Below are 14,350 nucleotides of genomic sequence, written 5' to 3' on the forward strand. Positions count from 1 at the left end.
TGAACTTTTCTCTAGCTCCCAGATTCTGTTTCATTAAGAAAAAAGTATGGGGGACTGTATATTTGCACTGATTTTAGGGAACTTCGTAAGATCATCAAATGCAATCCCTATCCATTGCCACTCATCTACAACCTTTTTAGCCAGTTGATGGGAGTTAGCTGGTTCTCAAAATAGGAATTGCACTGGCATGTAATCTGATACAAATTGGGGTAGGGGATGAGTGGAAAACTGCATTTAACAATCCAGAAGGTCAGTTTGAAAATCTGGTAATGTCTTTCAATGTGACTAATGCACCTGCAGTGTTTCATGCTTTTACCAGTGAGGTTCTTTGGGAGTTTATTGGACTTTCTTGTTAGTGTATCTAGATGATATCATCATTTATTTCTCTGATCATCATGTCCAGGAAATTTTGCAAGTACTTCTTGATAGTAATGTATATGCTAAGAGAGAGAATTGTCTTTTCATTGTCCAGATCTTTCTCAATCATATCATAATTCCCTTGGGTTTTAGAATGGACCCAGCTAAATTTCATACCATTCTGGATTGGGTGCAGCTAAAAAACCTAAAGGCATTACAGAGGTTTTTGCGATTCGCTCTCTGTTTCAGAAAGTTTATGCAAGGATTATTGGAGATTGTTAAGCGACTGATATGACCAGGGAAGGAGCAGATCCATTTAATTGGTCTCCAAAAACTGTAAAGGCTTTAAATATAATTGAAAAATGTTTTTCTACCGCTCCAATACTAATACAGCCTGCTACTTGTAGGCTGTTTATGGTGGAGGTAGAGACATCTGAGATAGGGATCGGAGCAGTGCTATCTCAGAGTAACGATAATTTTGACCTAATTACATCCTTGCACCTTCTTTGCAAGAAATTTTCCTGTGGCTTACTAGAATTATGAATGATATTTGAGAGAGCTTCTAGCTATTAAATGGGTGTTTAAAGAATGGCTATACCTGTTGGAGGGGGCTCAACACAAGGTGACTGTTTTCACTGACCACAAAATTGAATGTATCTAGAGCAGGGGTGTCAAACTCATTTTCACTAAGGGCCATGTCAGTCTTATGGTTGCCTTAATGATATAGTAAGGGCTCATTCACATGAGCGTTTTTGTACAGCATATTTGGGCACACAATTTTGCTTGCATAATACATAGTGAATAGAACCAGATGATTTCAATAGGTTCGTTCACATTAACGTATTTTTACACGCGATGTGCAATCACGTAAAAAATATGTGGCCTGGTCTATTTTGATTTGTATCATGTACCAAAATAGGCCGTAGAAGTGAATGGGTGGATGCAAATATGCAGTAAATATGCAGGAAACCTGCGTACACTGCGGATTTGCACACCATTTCAGTGATCCTGTCTGCGGATTTTTTTGCGTGCTCAAATATGCAGTGTATTTGTGCACATTAAAACACGCCGGAACAGCCGAAAAGCATGTGCATAAGCGAGTTTTAGTTACTCAAATGCGCAGTAAACTTTTACAACCAAAATGCCCTTGCTCCTCTGTGAACCATTCTGAAGATGCTAATTTCTAAGTTGTGGAGTAAAGGCCCATTTAGACACAACGATTATCACTCAAAAGATGTGTTTTGAGCAACTTTTGAGCAATAATTGTTTTATGCATTACATGGCAAGATGATCGCTCAAACGTTGAGCGATCACCTTGCGCTCCGAGTGGGGATGCAGAAGACAAGTGGAGCTGCTTGTCTTCTGCATCCAGCTGTTCTCTGCTTGGAGAGCCTGGCTGTTATACAGCTGAGCACTCCGCGCGGGGGATGCAGAAGACAAGCAGGGCCACTTGTCTTCTGCATCCAGCTGTTCTCTGCTCAGAGCGCCCGGCTGTAATACAGCCAAGTGCTTCAAGCTAGTTATGAAGAACACAGCTGGACCGCTCTGTTCTTCAGCTGTTATACAGCCAGAAGCTCCGAGCAGGGAATGCAGAAGACAAGCGGGGCCGCTTGTCTTCTGCATCCAGCTGTTCTCTGCTCGGAGCGCTCGGCTGTTATACAGCCGAGAACTCCGAGCGGGGTATTAAGAACACAGCTGGACCACTCTGTTCTCCATACCAGGGAGCGGGATACAGCTGAAACAATAGTATCAGCTGTATGCCAGTGTGAATTCCTGATCTTTGTCTTTCAGCATGCTGAAAGACAACGATCAGCAACTGCTTAACGAAAACTGTACAATGTCAGTGCAATTACACACAACGATTATCGCTCAAAAGATGGCTTTTGAGCAAATTTTGTGCGCTAATCGTTGTGTCTAAAAGGGCCTTTAGTCTGGTTGTCTACCAAAAGCATTAGCTTTACTATCTTTAAAACTGGGCCTACCTTTCATTGGTCCATATAACATTAAAGAGGTTATTAATCCTTCTTTCAGTTTGAGCATTCACAATTCTTTTAAGATCTCTGATGTCTTTTGTAAATCCTTAATTAAGAAAAAGGAGAGTTCAATTAATAGTGAATCTCCTCTTCCTCTGATTATGGTGGACAGAAAGCTTCATTTGAAGCCCTTCGAATCATTGATTCAGTCTAAGTCAGAAATCCGTTCTAGTATTTGGCAAATTGGTGTGGGGAACAGTCTTGAGGAAAGGATTTGGGTTCCTGCCGCTGATGTTAATGGTGACGATCTACTCAAAGGGTTTCATAAATGAAATCCTTCTAAGCCAGGTCCTTGAAGTTCTGAGGCCACTCTATTGAGGGGATGGATTGTTGAGGCACGACGGCTACAACATTGTAATATTGCAATAGCTGTCACAGAGAAGCTGGTCCAGCCTGCCCTTACGCATGTGCCCTGATATTCGCTGCTGATGTCTAAACACTTATCTACTACTGTGGGGTTTGATTGGTCAACGGGGAGGTTGTTTTCCCAGTCAGCCAATCAGCTTTTATTGTAGTATATAAATTCTGAACCCTCTTCTCAGAGGCGACCGATTATTCTCATGGTGGATTTCTGGTCCAGGACCATTAAGTGACATCCCTGTCTCAGATAGGTTCCTAATATTTATCTCTTTTTGTCTGGTTCATCACCTTCTTGGTATTGTCATTATTATTAATAATTATGTCTATCTGTATTTACCCCTGTACCATCTAGGGTCAGTGTATGTAGCCCCAGGTTCCAGACACGAGTCCGCCCTCATCAGGGCAACCGCCTTCGCTTTCAGGCAGGGTTCTTCCTACCTTAGTGTGATAGGGTGAAATTTTCCTTTTCCCTCTTTTTGAGTTGTTTTGTTCTCCAAGTTATTTTTAGTGTGTATATCCGTCCTGTTGGACAAATATTACGTCTGATCTAGACAAGGATTTTTGGCGTCCAGCTCAGACGTAAAAGAAGAAAACCTTTACTCAGAAATCACGAATAAATGTGTAGCCGTTTTATAAAAATGAATTTAACAGTACCCTAGAGCAGAGGCAGCAAACCAATGTGCCCACCCCCAGCCTTCTTTTGATAGAAACATCCTCTTACTTTGACGTGTGTTATTGCAGTCATAGACCCAAGTGTGTATTTGTCATCAGAAAGTAATCCACCACCAGATGGTACCTCCCTACCTGCGTCAGCTGGAGATTTTAGCTTGTGTCATCTTGAAGAAGTTAGGGAGTACTTGCAAGTCATATTGTAATGGAAAATGTCAATTTTAAAATGTTTACCGTCAGATTTAATTATGAAAGAAAGTGCCCAGTGATCTTATTGGTAACAACAATTTTAATACAGTTTTCACACATAATTACTTTTACGTTTTATTGCAACACATTGCAAATCAGCAACATAAAACTATACTGAAAAATTCTGTTAAGAAAGAAAAATTGCTTAGGTATAAGCCATTGCTTATAGAGTCCACAGACTATTACAGAACAGTTGCAAGTGATATCATTTTACTACATTTTTCGTTGTGTTTTTGTTGGAGCTCTTGACAGTTTTTCATGTTACAAATGCTGCAACCAGATATTATCATAAAGGTGTTTCCTGTGCCTGCCTTAATATAAGCTGCACTGGAGTAAGATGAGCCAAATTTATTAGGAGCTGCACACCTCTTATTACATTTGGTGCATCTTATGGCAGTTCATGTGCCAGGAAATCAAATCTGCATCAGCTCTGAGCTAGTATAGATTTGAGCCATAATTTACCCCACTTTCTGGCACAATGTATAGTAAATCCATCAGGCTATCAGAACCCATGCCATTTTGGAAATGTGACAAGGGCTGCATAAAATGGAAAAAATGTTGCAATTTTTTTTTGCATGTGCCAAAATTTACTAGTATTTTTACACAAGAAACCTATTTTTTCTGAAATTTCTCCCATAGGCTTTTTTTTTATAGATCTTCAAGAACACCAGCAAAAATGTGCATTCAAAAAAATATATAAATAAGGCCACCTAAAGGGCTTCTATGAAACACTATCAAAAATGCTTGAAAGTCATGGTGAAAAATGCAATAATTATGTATGTAAAAGAGAACTTATTGGAATTTTAATCAAGTTACAATCTCTTCAAATTAAAGCTAACCATGGTAGATTTAATTTTAGGAACCTCCAACAATCAGCTGTTTTTACCAAAGGAAGCAGTAGAGGAAATGCAATATTATATGTTAGCTATTCAAACAAGTGGCCAACCACATAACACATTGCAACACCCAAGAGGGGTGACCCTGGGCACCTGGCTAATGTGAAGAACTGGGAGGGATAAGTACTGGCTTGTCAGGGTGGCACTTACTTGGCTCTGGTCGCTCAGGAATGACACATAGCCAAGGCCAGAGCAGGATCGCCGGCCAGCTTCGACAGTCCTTTGGCAGGGAGTACCAATAAAGGGGATGGGGGGAGTAGTAGTACCAATCACTCGTGATGCCACCGTTTCCACTCACCATTATTCTATTCGGCAGAGTAATGAACACGGAGACTTGTGTATATTACCTCGGGTCCCTAGGAACGTTTAGGACCAAGTATAACTTTTACTTGGAAATAAACTTGTATAACAGGTAATGCAGGTACAATTCCCTTACAGTAGTTACAGGCTATAACTCAGAGGTAGGGAGGATACACAGGATAAATACGTCCCTACAGTCCATGTTATTTGTATGTCACTGGTCCTGGATTGGGAGCACTCCAGAGGAGGAAGGGGGGGTAGGGGTTGCTCCGCAGACTCTCTGGCAGACAATTATTAAATGAAGGCTTAGCCAATAAGCACCCCGTACAGCAGATGCGTGGGAGTCTCTATAAAGTACCTCTGTGCGGTGATCCTAATGACAGATGGCTGCTCAGGAAAAGCCTGTAGTCTGAACGGGTACCTGTTTTAGAATTACTTGGGTAGTACGCTCTCTCTCTCTGTTGCAGGGACTCACTCACCCCATGCGACTCATATGCGGTATGATTGTCTCTCTTTCTCCTCCATATAAAGCACAAGAAAACCAGAGGTGTCTCCCTGCACCCCTGCGGATTCTCCAACGGATGCGGGAAGATGGATAATCCTCAACTCCTGCAGAGGGAGCCTCTCCTTTTTCTCCATTTTCGACACAAGGAAGCTAAAGGTGCTTCCCTGCATCACTGTGGGTCATCCACCATCATGGGCAGATGAATGATCATCAACAACCTTTCCCCCTCTCAAACACTCACATTTATAACCTCACTTGTACTACATGACAAGACAAACTGATACATCTACAGGCATGCATTGATTTTATTAAAGTTAACCTCTCAAGCACCGCAGCTGTAGAACATACACACTGGAGATGACAGGACAAAACATGCATGACAGTTATGGAGGGGATCAACATTGAGAGGCATGGTCCGTCAGAGTAAGATCGACTTCTTTTCAACAGCTCTCCTACCTGGCTAATAGAGGGCTGACATAAGTTGGAAAAGCTTCCTCCATGACACCCACATACCCCAGAAGACTATATGGAAAGGGGTTTAATAAAATAAATGTTGAAATAAGATGCCTTGTTGGCTTGGATTGGCTAGCCACTCCAATTACAGCTTTAACTTTGAAACCTGCTCCAGGAAAATAAAAGCTGAGATCTAATTAGTTGCTATGAACAGCACTGACTCTTCATAGTCGAGTACTTTAATGTATAAGGCCCCCATGTGTTTGTTCTTTGCTATTTCTTTTGGCTGTAAGCATGTCTGCTTTTTTAAAAACATGCTGCTAGCTTTCCCTGAAATGTATGCCTAAACGTGACTGCTTGCCAGGGAAGATAGAGGTTGATTTTAAAAGGTGTCGGTAGCTTCAATGTATAAAGGCCACTTTGAAACAAGTGTATTATGAGTGCATTTATGCACCTGTAACATAGACGAGTGTCCTAACCCAATTGTACTCGACATTGCCTAGACAAGATAGGTTGGTGGGTGACCCCTATACAATGCAATATTCTGTTATTATATAAATGCATAGACATCAGTTAAATTTCCGAAGAAGGGCATAACTGTACATGAAGCTCTATAGACCGGATTTGTCCATTCCCTATATGTTTCTCAGCACATAACCCACACATTCCCAAATTATCCAGGCTAGAATTTAAAGACAACCCATACTTCACTCCTGGTCATAGAAACTAAGATCATCATCCCAGGAGAGATTCTTAAAATTGTCTGCAACCAAGATTGGCTCTGTGAAACAATGTTTTAAGAACTGTTTTTCTTGTCCTCTTGATGCTAAGCCATAGAATCATATTGTCATATTCACATTAAACTAAACTTCCTAATTCTTTCTCAGCCTCTAAAAATCCATATCCATATGCAGTAATGTCTATCAAGAATTATTATGCAACTAGAAAATGAAGAAACAGATAAAAATAACCTGCGTTCCACTGTGCACATTACAGCAGATGGTTTTCAGAAGGATTTGGCTTGCTATTTCTTTTATCTGTTGCTATTTTTCTTTTTTCTTTGCTCAACAGTGAGAACGTGGTTTGTCAACTGGGGGGGCGGTCGGAGACTGTGTCATCCTCTCACATTACCAGAGATCATCAATGTCAAGACTGTTATACAAAATCACAAAGAACACCGTTGCTGTGGTTAAAAAAGCTGCTTTGAAAGTCCCACTACTTACACCAAGAGAACCTAAGATTGTCTGAGTATTTCTTATTATAATGCTACAGAGGATATGATGCCAGTTATAAGACGTCATCTCTCATATCTAAAGAATTCTTCAAAAGTTCATCAAACCACGATTATATGGATTCTGGAATACTGAATACAAAAAGACTTCAAATTCCCACTTTTTTCTCCATACTGTTGTCTTTTATTGAAGACCGTCAAGAACAACATCTTATTTGACTTCGTCAAACACCCAGATATGGTAGATATAATTATTTCATTACGAATGTGCCAAAGTTTCTAAGCTGCAGTGATGCATTTATATGGGCATTGGATGGTCACCCAAGAGGGCCTGAGCTAAGGAGATTTCTACTTTGCAAACAGATTTCGATATCTGTCTCCTGGGAGAAAAGAACATGACGATGGATACAGTTCGCAGCAGGTAAGATGATCACAGCCATGAAAAACAAAATCACATTCCCAACAACCTGTGCTGTCTGCTTCTGATCACACAACCTGTACTGGTGATTCTCAGCCAAATAAACTGTGTTGCCAAATTTTACTTAGCCTTAAGATGAGGCAACTGAAAGTGTTCTGGCTCCTGGGGTGGTAATGTTATTATGTTTCCTAGGCAGAGGCCCTGTGGGCTAGAAGGGTGGGCTATGGGTGCTCTCAAAACCTGTTTATCTAATGACCCATATAGTTAAAACCATACTTTCCTGCTGTTAAAATGCATGACTTCTAGGTATTTCCCAACACAACAAGCAGCTTAGGGGACCTTTCACACATGCGGAATATTTCTGGAAGACGCGGACAATTCATCACCAAAGTCTGCATCTATACATTGTGGGTTATAGAGCAGCCAATTAATCTGCGTCTTTAGGTGCATTTTTGGTACACAAGTGAAAGATCCCTTTCCCTGAGGCTGTTTTCACACAGCTGAGAAAATCGTGTGAATTTTGTGTGTTGTGAGACACACAAATCTTGAACGAATATCAACCCCATTCTTTTGCATGGGTCATAAACATGAGCATATACAAGTCGCAGCATGTCCTATCTTTAGGCGTGCCCTCACATTGCCATTGTTTTCAATGAGGCTGGCGGCAGCGTCGCACCACTTGCTAGGTGCACAAGGTGCGTTGCAAGGCTTTCAATGGGAGAAGCTCTGCAATCTTCCACCGCGGCTATTGCTACTTTTCTAAAGTGATGTGAGACGGTTTTTCGATACAAACTTCTCGCATTTGTGGCGAAATCGCATGTTAGCAAGCGCGATATCGGGCCGTTATTCACAGTCTCATATCGCACTCGCCTGTGTGAAATTGGCCTCAATAGGGGATCCAGATTTATCTCTTGAAGTCTGATTGCACATACCTGAAGCTAAAGATGAACATTGTTTAACATCATAGTGAGAAGAGGCAATTCATACAAATACTAATAGTAATTTGAAAAAAGGACTACTGTGTAATCCTGCCTGTGATGATAATGGGAATACTGCTGAAAGTTCTTGCCATAGAACAGGAAGTATTGGTCTATTATTAGACTTAGTGGTCAGTGTGAAAACCGCAGAGGTTTAGGACCATTTGACACAGAACAATTATTGTTCACTTTAACACTTGATTGTGCGAAGCTTAATGCAAGTGAACGGCAAACAATAATTTGTTCAGTTTATGCAGACATAATAATCAAACAACGATTGATCTGTGCAAATAGTCAGTTGTTCATCTACGAGCGACTGCCTGGTCATGGTGAGTGCAGGTGGGTGGCCTGATCTCTTGTGCTCCTCCTCCATTCATGGAGCGATCATTGCAACTGTGTGAAAGCCCAGGAGTGATGATCGCTGGGATAACTGTTAGGTTCTTAAGCATCCAACAATTGTCCAGAGTGAAAGGACCCTTAGGATTTTTTTTTTCAATCATAGAAAATATTAAAAAATCATCAAAATCAAACCCAAATTAAAAAATCGCACGTAACTAAAACTTGATTTAAACAATTGGTAATTTTCTGATGAAACAATAAGCTGTCTGCATCCTTCATTTTATTGTCATTATGTTTTGTATTGTACATTTATTGGGATGCGTCAGCCCTAACTGTGTGTCGTGACAAGCGCCCTGTCAAGTGATGTATTTAGTATTGGGACACTAAGGCAGGAAGAAAACTTCCACATCTGGGCTGTGAATTAATTCTTCCTGACGACCTTTGGTTATCCGACTGCTCTACTCTTACACCTATTGTAGCATTTCTATACATGGAAGCATTGTACAAATGTACTAACACCACTTACTAGCTAAGGGTACAGTGGGGCACACTTACTATTAGTGTTGTGCCCCAATTCTGGCAATGCACCTTCTGTTTAAAGCAAACCAGTTTAGATACGTTGACAATTGATTTGCACCAAAAATAACAGATATTAACACTTTTGTGACCGAGGATCATTGATCCTACTGTGCCCAGATCACATTCTGCTGTTCTGATATCTCCACTTTCCACTTTGTTGGATGAGTATTTTTCAGTGGTACCATGTTATGCACCGTATAATGTATTAGAAGATTTTAAAAAGACTTGGAAAAAAAACACATTTGTGTCATTTTCGAGGGCGGAAGGTTGTTTTTTGTTTTTTTTAAATTAGTTTTTATTAGATAAACCAGGACAAATCTTATCATTACAGTTGTTTTTGATACCTTAGCATCATAAGTGTATAAGTCATCCTGATTCATATTTTGCATAACATTTTTATATAACTGGGGGGGGGGGGAGAAGGGGGATGGGGCTGGGGGGGGGGAGGACAGAAGAAAAAACAAAAACAATAATAGTGATCCCCCTTGGGGGGAGTGTCAGCGGGGTGGGAAGAGGTCGGGGAGGAGGGGGGGGGGGGGGGGGAGAAACACATGCATTAAACCAAACTCTTGACCCGTTCTGATAATAACATATTTAGTCTGTTGACCTTCAAGTTGGAGCGGAAGGTTGTTTTTACTGTGCAGGTAAATATCTTTATTCTATGGGTCAGTACAATTATGACAATACGAAATTTATATAGTTTGTTATGTTGCACTATTAAAAAAAACAAAAAAACCTTATAAATTTTTTTCACATCTTTTACCCCTATAATTTCTTTCTTTTTTTCATCAATGGGATTTTTTGCAAAGTGACCTATAGTTTTTATTAGTACAAACAACTTGTTGATTGCTCTTCATTCAATTTTTTCTGGGTTAGGAGAAAAGAAAAGGCGCAATTTTGTCAGTGTTCACCATGTGGGATTAATAATGATTTTATTTTAGGGGATTTGAAATTGCCATAGTTTGATAACTTGCACAGTATAATGCAATACCATAGTATTTGATTATACTGTATTTGTATCAGCAACATATTAAGATATGCCACAGGCATGTCTTAACAGGCATTCAACCATGGCAGCCCCGTGGGGCCTTCAGAAGATCCCTGGCTACCATGACACCTGGACAGGGGCATAGCTGTGGGGGATGCAGGGAATGTGGTTGCACTTGTGCCCAGGAGCCTTAAGGGGCCCATAAGGCCACTTTTCTCCATATAGGGAGGACAGTACTATGAGTAAAGCATTATATTTGGGGGCCGTGTTACAGATTTTGCATGGAGGCCCAGATGTTTCAAGTTACGCCTCTGCACCTGGACATAACTCTGCGATCTCATTGTAGGGTACTATTTGGGATACTTTCCTGTGCTCTCTCCAATCCTGTCTGTTGCAGGCGGGTGTCAACATTTCAAAATGTCTTAAAATTTTTGAGCACTCTCACTTCAATAGGTGAGGGATTTAAAAAATGTAGGAACATCTATAGACATATTTAAAGATGTACTCTTCTGGTATGCTTTTCTTCCCCTCTCCAGCACAAAATGAAAAAAAAAAGTATCATATTATTACATAGTAACATAACATGTTAGGCTAAATGAAGACAATTTCCATCTAGATCCGCCTGTTTCAACCACCCCCATATTGATCCAGAGGAAGGCAAAAAAAAAAAAACGAGGCAGAAGCCAATTACCCCATTTGGCGGAAAAGAATTGCTTCTCAGCTCTATAATGGCAGTCAGAATAGTCCCTGGATCAACGTTTGATAGTTCCTACCTGACTGTAAGACCCGGATCAACAACCCCGCTGGTCACCTAATGTCCATATCCTGTAATATCATAGTGCTCTTGAAAGACATCTAGTCCCCTCTTAACGTACTCTATGGATTTTGCCATGACCATGTCCTCAGGCAGAGTTTCACAGTCTCACTACTCTTATAGTAAAGAACCCGCTTCTGTGTTGGTGATGAAACCTGCTTTCTTGTAGACGTAGATGACCATAGATGTTCATAAATTTGTGACATTTTATGTCCCTAGACTTTTTACACCACCCATCTACTGAAAGTGAGATCGCTCAAACAATTTGAGACATTTCAACATGTCCCTGCCCCTTTCATGTCTAGCGGCTTAACATCTGTTTTTTGGGGGGCGCAAATCAACAGTAAATTTATTGAAATTGATTTGAACTTAAATAATGATCAACTGAAAGAATTCTGGTGTAACACCCATTGTAAATGTGCCCCAATTTTTTCATGTTAGAATAATGTTAAACAATGTCTCTGCCAAAGAAGAATACTTTTTTTTAATTAAAAGCAACTTTATTTAGCCAGAATAAATGGACAAATAAACAGGAACAGTGGGCACATCATAATGAAGTCACACAGTACATGAAAACAGAAAGAGCGTAATTATTTGCATACTTGCGTACATTCCTTATAAATCATAACATTTGGCTATATATTTTTATTTTAACTTAATCAATTAATTATTAATAATGAGAAGAACCACAGAAAATGGCTCCCAAACCTTCAGTCAGAAAATAACACCAAAAATAAGAACTACAGCAACCCCCACCCCCCAAACAACACAGCATGCCTTTTAACAAAAAAGAAGGATAGAAAACAGAGTTTAGGTCAAGCGCGTACTCTTCACTCCATTCCCTCACGACACTCAGGCAGATCCCTCTCCCACCATTGCAGGGCAGCTCACCCACGCACCCCAGATTCTATCAAACTTCTCTGGGCATTCCCTGGCCATATACGTCAGCTTATACATAGGAACCATAGAATTTACCACCTGGATCCATGCCCTCCTGGTCGGCCTCTCTGGGTGTCTCTAGTTCAGCAATATCACTTTTTTAGCATAAAAAGCAGCAACTTATATACGGTATGGGTTGCCCCAGCCACAGGGAGGTTTCCAACAAGCCCTAAGAGGCACACCCCAGGGTGCAGGATCCTCAGGGCCTCCAGGTGAGACTCCATGAATATGAGAATGTCCCTCCAATAATCTCGCAGGACACTGGGGAAGCAAACCCATAACGTGCAGTCTGGAGGGAGTGTAATATATCCGATGCAAGAACTTGACCTGAATAAGTCTGTCCCTAGCGCTAATCAGAGGGGGGCCAGAACCCGCTAGTATGTCCCCATCCTCCCCCGACAACAGATCTGGAATATCATTGACCCACTTATGGGTGACCCTCTCCTTCATCAGGGCCAGATGCTGTATAAGCTGGGCGTAGAAACTCGACAGCGGTTTCACAAGGTTACACATCTGTGCCAGGCCCTCCAACTGAGACAGGGACAGTGATATGGACAGGCCCTGAAACTGAGCCCTGATCACATGTCTTAGCTGGTAGTATCTAAAGTACGAATGTTCAGGCAAGTTATGGCTTATCTGTAGTTTTAGGAAAGTGCAGAAGGTGCCCTCCCTGACTATATCAGACAGGATACTCATCCCATGAAGTCTCCAGAATGCAGACTCGGTGAAGCATCGCAGGTATGGCAAGTGTGGATTGTTCCACAAGGGAGTATGCGGGGACCACGTAACTTTCTCTACAAGCACCAGCTGCAAGGCCCTGTGCCACACCTTGAGTGTTACCAGCATGGGAGTTGGTAGAGGGACAATAGAACAGAAAGGGCTACGCATCAGCAAAGCTCTCAGACTCTGACCGGACCTGCCACCCTACGCTCCAGGACCACCACCGGGTTGTAATCTGATGAGGACAGCCATTACCCAGCATACACCAATTGACTGGCCAGATAATAGTAGTAGAAGTGGGGTAAAGCTAGACCTGCCCAGCTCACCGGGAGGCACAGGGTCTTTAGTTTAATCTTGGGGGGGACCTCTCCACAGGATGCGTAGTACAATCCCACAGAGTGTGGACAAAAGGATAGGGGAGTTATGCAAGACATAAAGAATCTTCGGCAACAGTTTCATTCCAATCAAATGAATTCTGCCTACTAGGGTAAGCGGGAGAGAGGCCTAGCGTGCCACCATTCCCTACACCCAGTCCGGGAGAGGGGTTAAATTAAGGTCACCAAAGGCAGAGACATCTGCCAACACCCTTATACCCAGATAAGTTGTCTAAGCTGTCCAGCTCAGTGGGGCGAGTCCACTGCGACAAGGCGGGTTTTGTACCAATTGACCTGAATGCCAGAGTGTAGGCCAAATGCATCAAAAATGCTGAGTGCAGAGTCAAGAGACGACTCCGGGTCCTGGAGAAAGAGAAGAGAGTCATCCGCATACAGCGCTATGCACTCTTCATAATTGTGCAGTCTAAACCCCCTTATAATCATCGACGTCGAGACCCAAATTGCAAGGGGCTCTATAGCGAGGCCAGGGAGAGAGGGCAACCCTGTCGCGTGCCTCTACCCAAGGGAAACTGTGCAGAAACATGGACATTGGTTCTAACATTGGCCACTGGAGAGTCGTACAGGATCCGTACCAATTTAATAAACATTGGCCCAAATCCAAACTGCCGCATCACTACCCACAAGTATCTCCACTCCAGTGAGTCGAAGGCTTTTGCCTGATCTATAAACACCAGGGTGCGCTTCCCACAGTTAGAGTGTTCATATGTCAGATGGTCAAAAAGTCACCTTAGATTCATGTCTGTACTTTTGCCAGGCATGAAACCAGACTGGTCAGCACTTATAATCTCTCAGAGGACGGTGTTCATGCACGTCACCAATATTTTTGCAAGAATCTTAACGTCGTTGTTGAGGAGTGAAATGGGCCGGTAGGAGCCACAGTTTGCAGGATCTTTACTAGCTTTAGGGATTGTGATAATTAGGGCCTTGCGCATGGTATCTGGCAAGACTCCATCTCGCAGGATAGAGTTATATAACGTTAGGAGCTGAAGGGGCTATGAAATCTGAATTTTTTATACTATTCCCTAGGAAGCCCATCCACGCCCGGGGATTTCCTATTGGGGAGCGACTTGATTGCATCCGTTATTTCCTCTATGCTTAGGAGACCATCCAGATACGCCATACTGGACT

The 14,350-nt window shown here is 41.8% G+C and overlaps 1 protein-coding gene across 1 annotated transcript in view; it reads left to right on the forward strand.

Annotated features, from left to right (window-relative positions):
• The first annotated feature begins 7,361 nt into the window (after positions 1–7,361).
• KCNJ4 (potassium inwardly rectifying channel subfamily J member 4) overlaps positions 7,362–14,350 on the forward strand; it is a 32,182-nt gene continuing 25,193 nt past the window's right edge. The window contains exon 1 of the mRNA XM_066594584.1: positions 7,362–7,474. Within this exon, the coding sequence (XP_066450681.1) occupies positions 7,449–7,474 (26 nt within the window). The 5' untranslated portion in view covers positions 7,362–7,448. The remainder of the gene's footprint in view (positions 7,475–14,350) is intronic.

The sequence above is a fragment of the Eleutherodactylus coqui genome, chromosome 3 (genome assembly GCF_035609145.1).
Source record: "Eleutherodactylus coqui strain aEleCoq1 chromosome 3, aEleCoq1.hap1, whole genome shotgun sequence".
NCBI classification, from domain to species: Eukaryota; Metazoa; Chordata; class Amphibia; order Anura; family Eleutherodactylidae; genus Eleutherodactylus; species Eleutherodactylus coqui.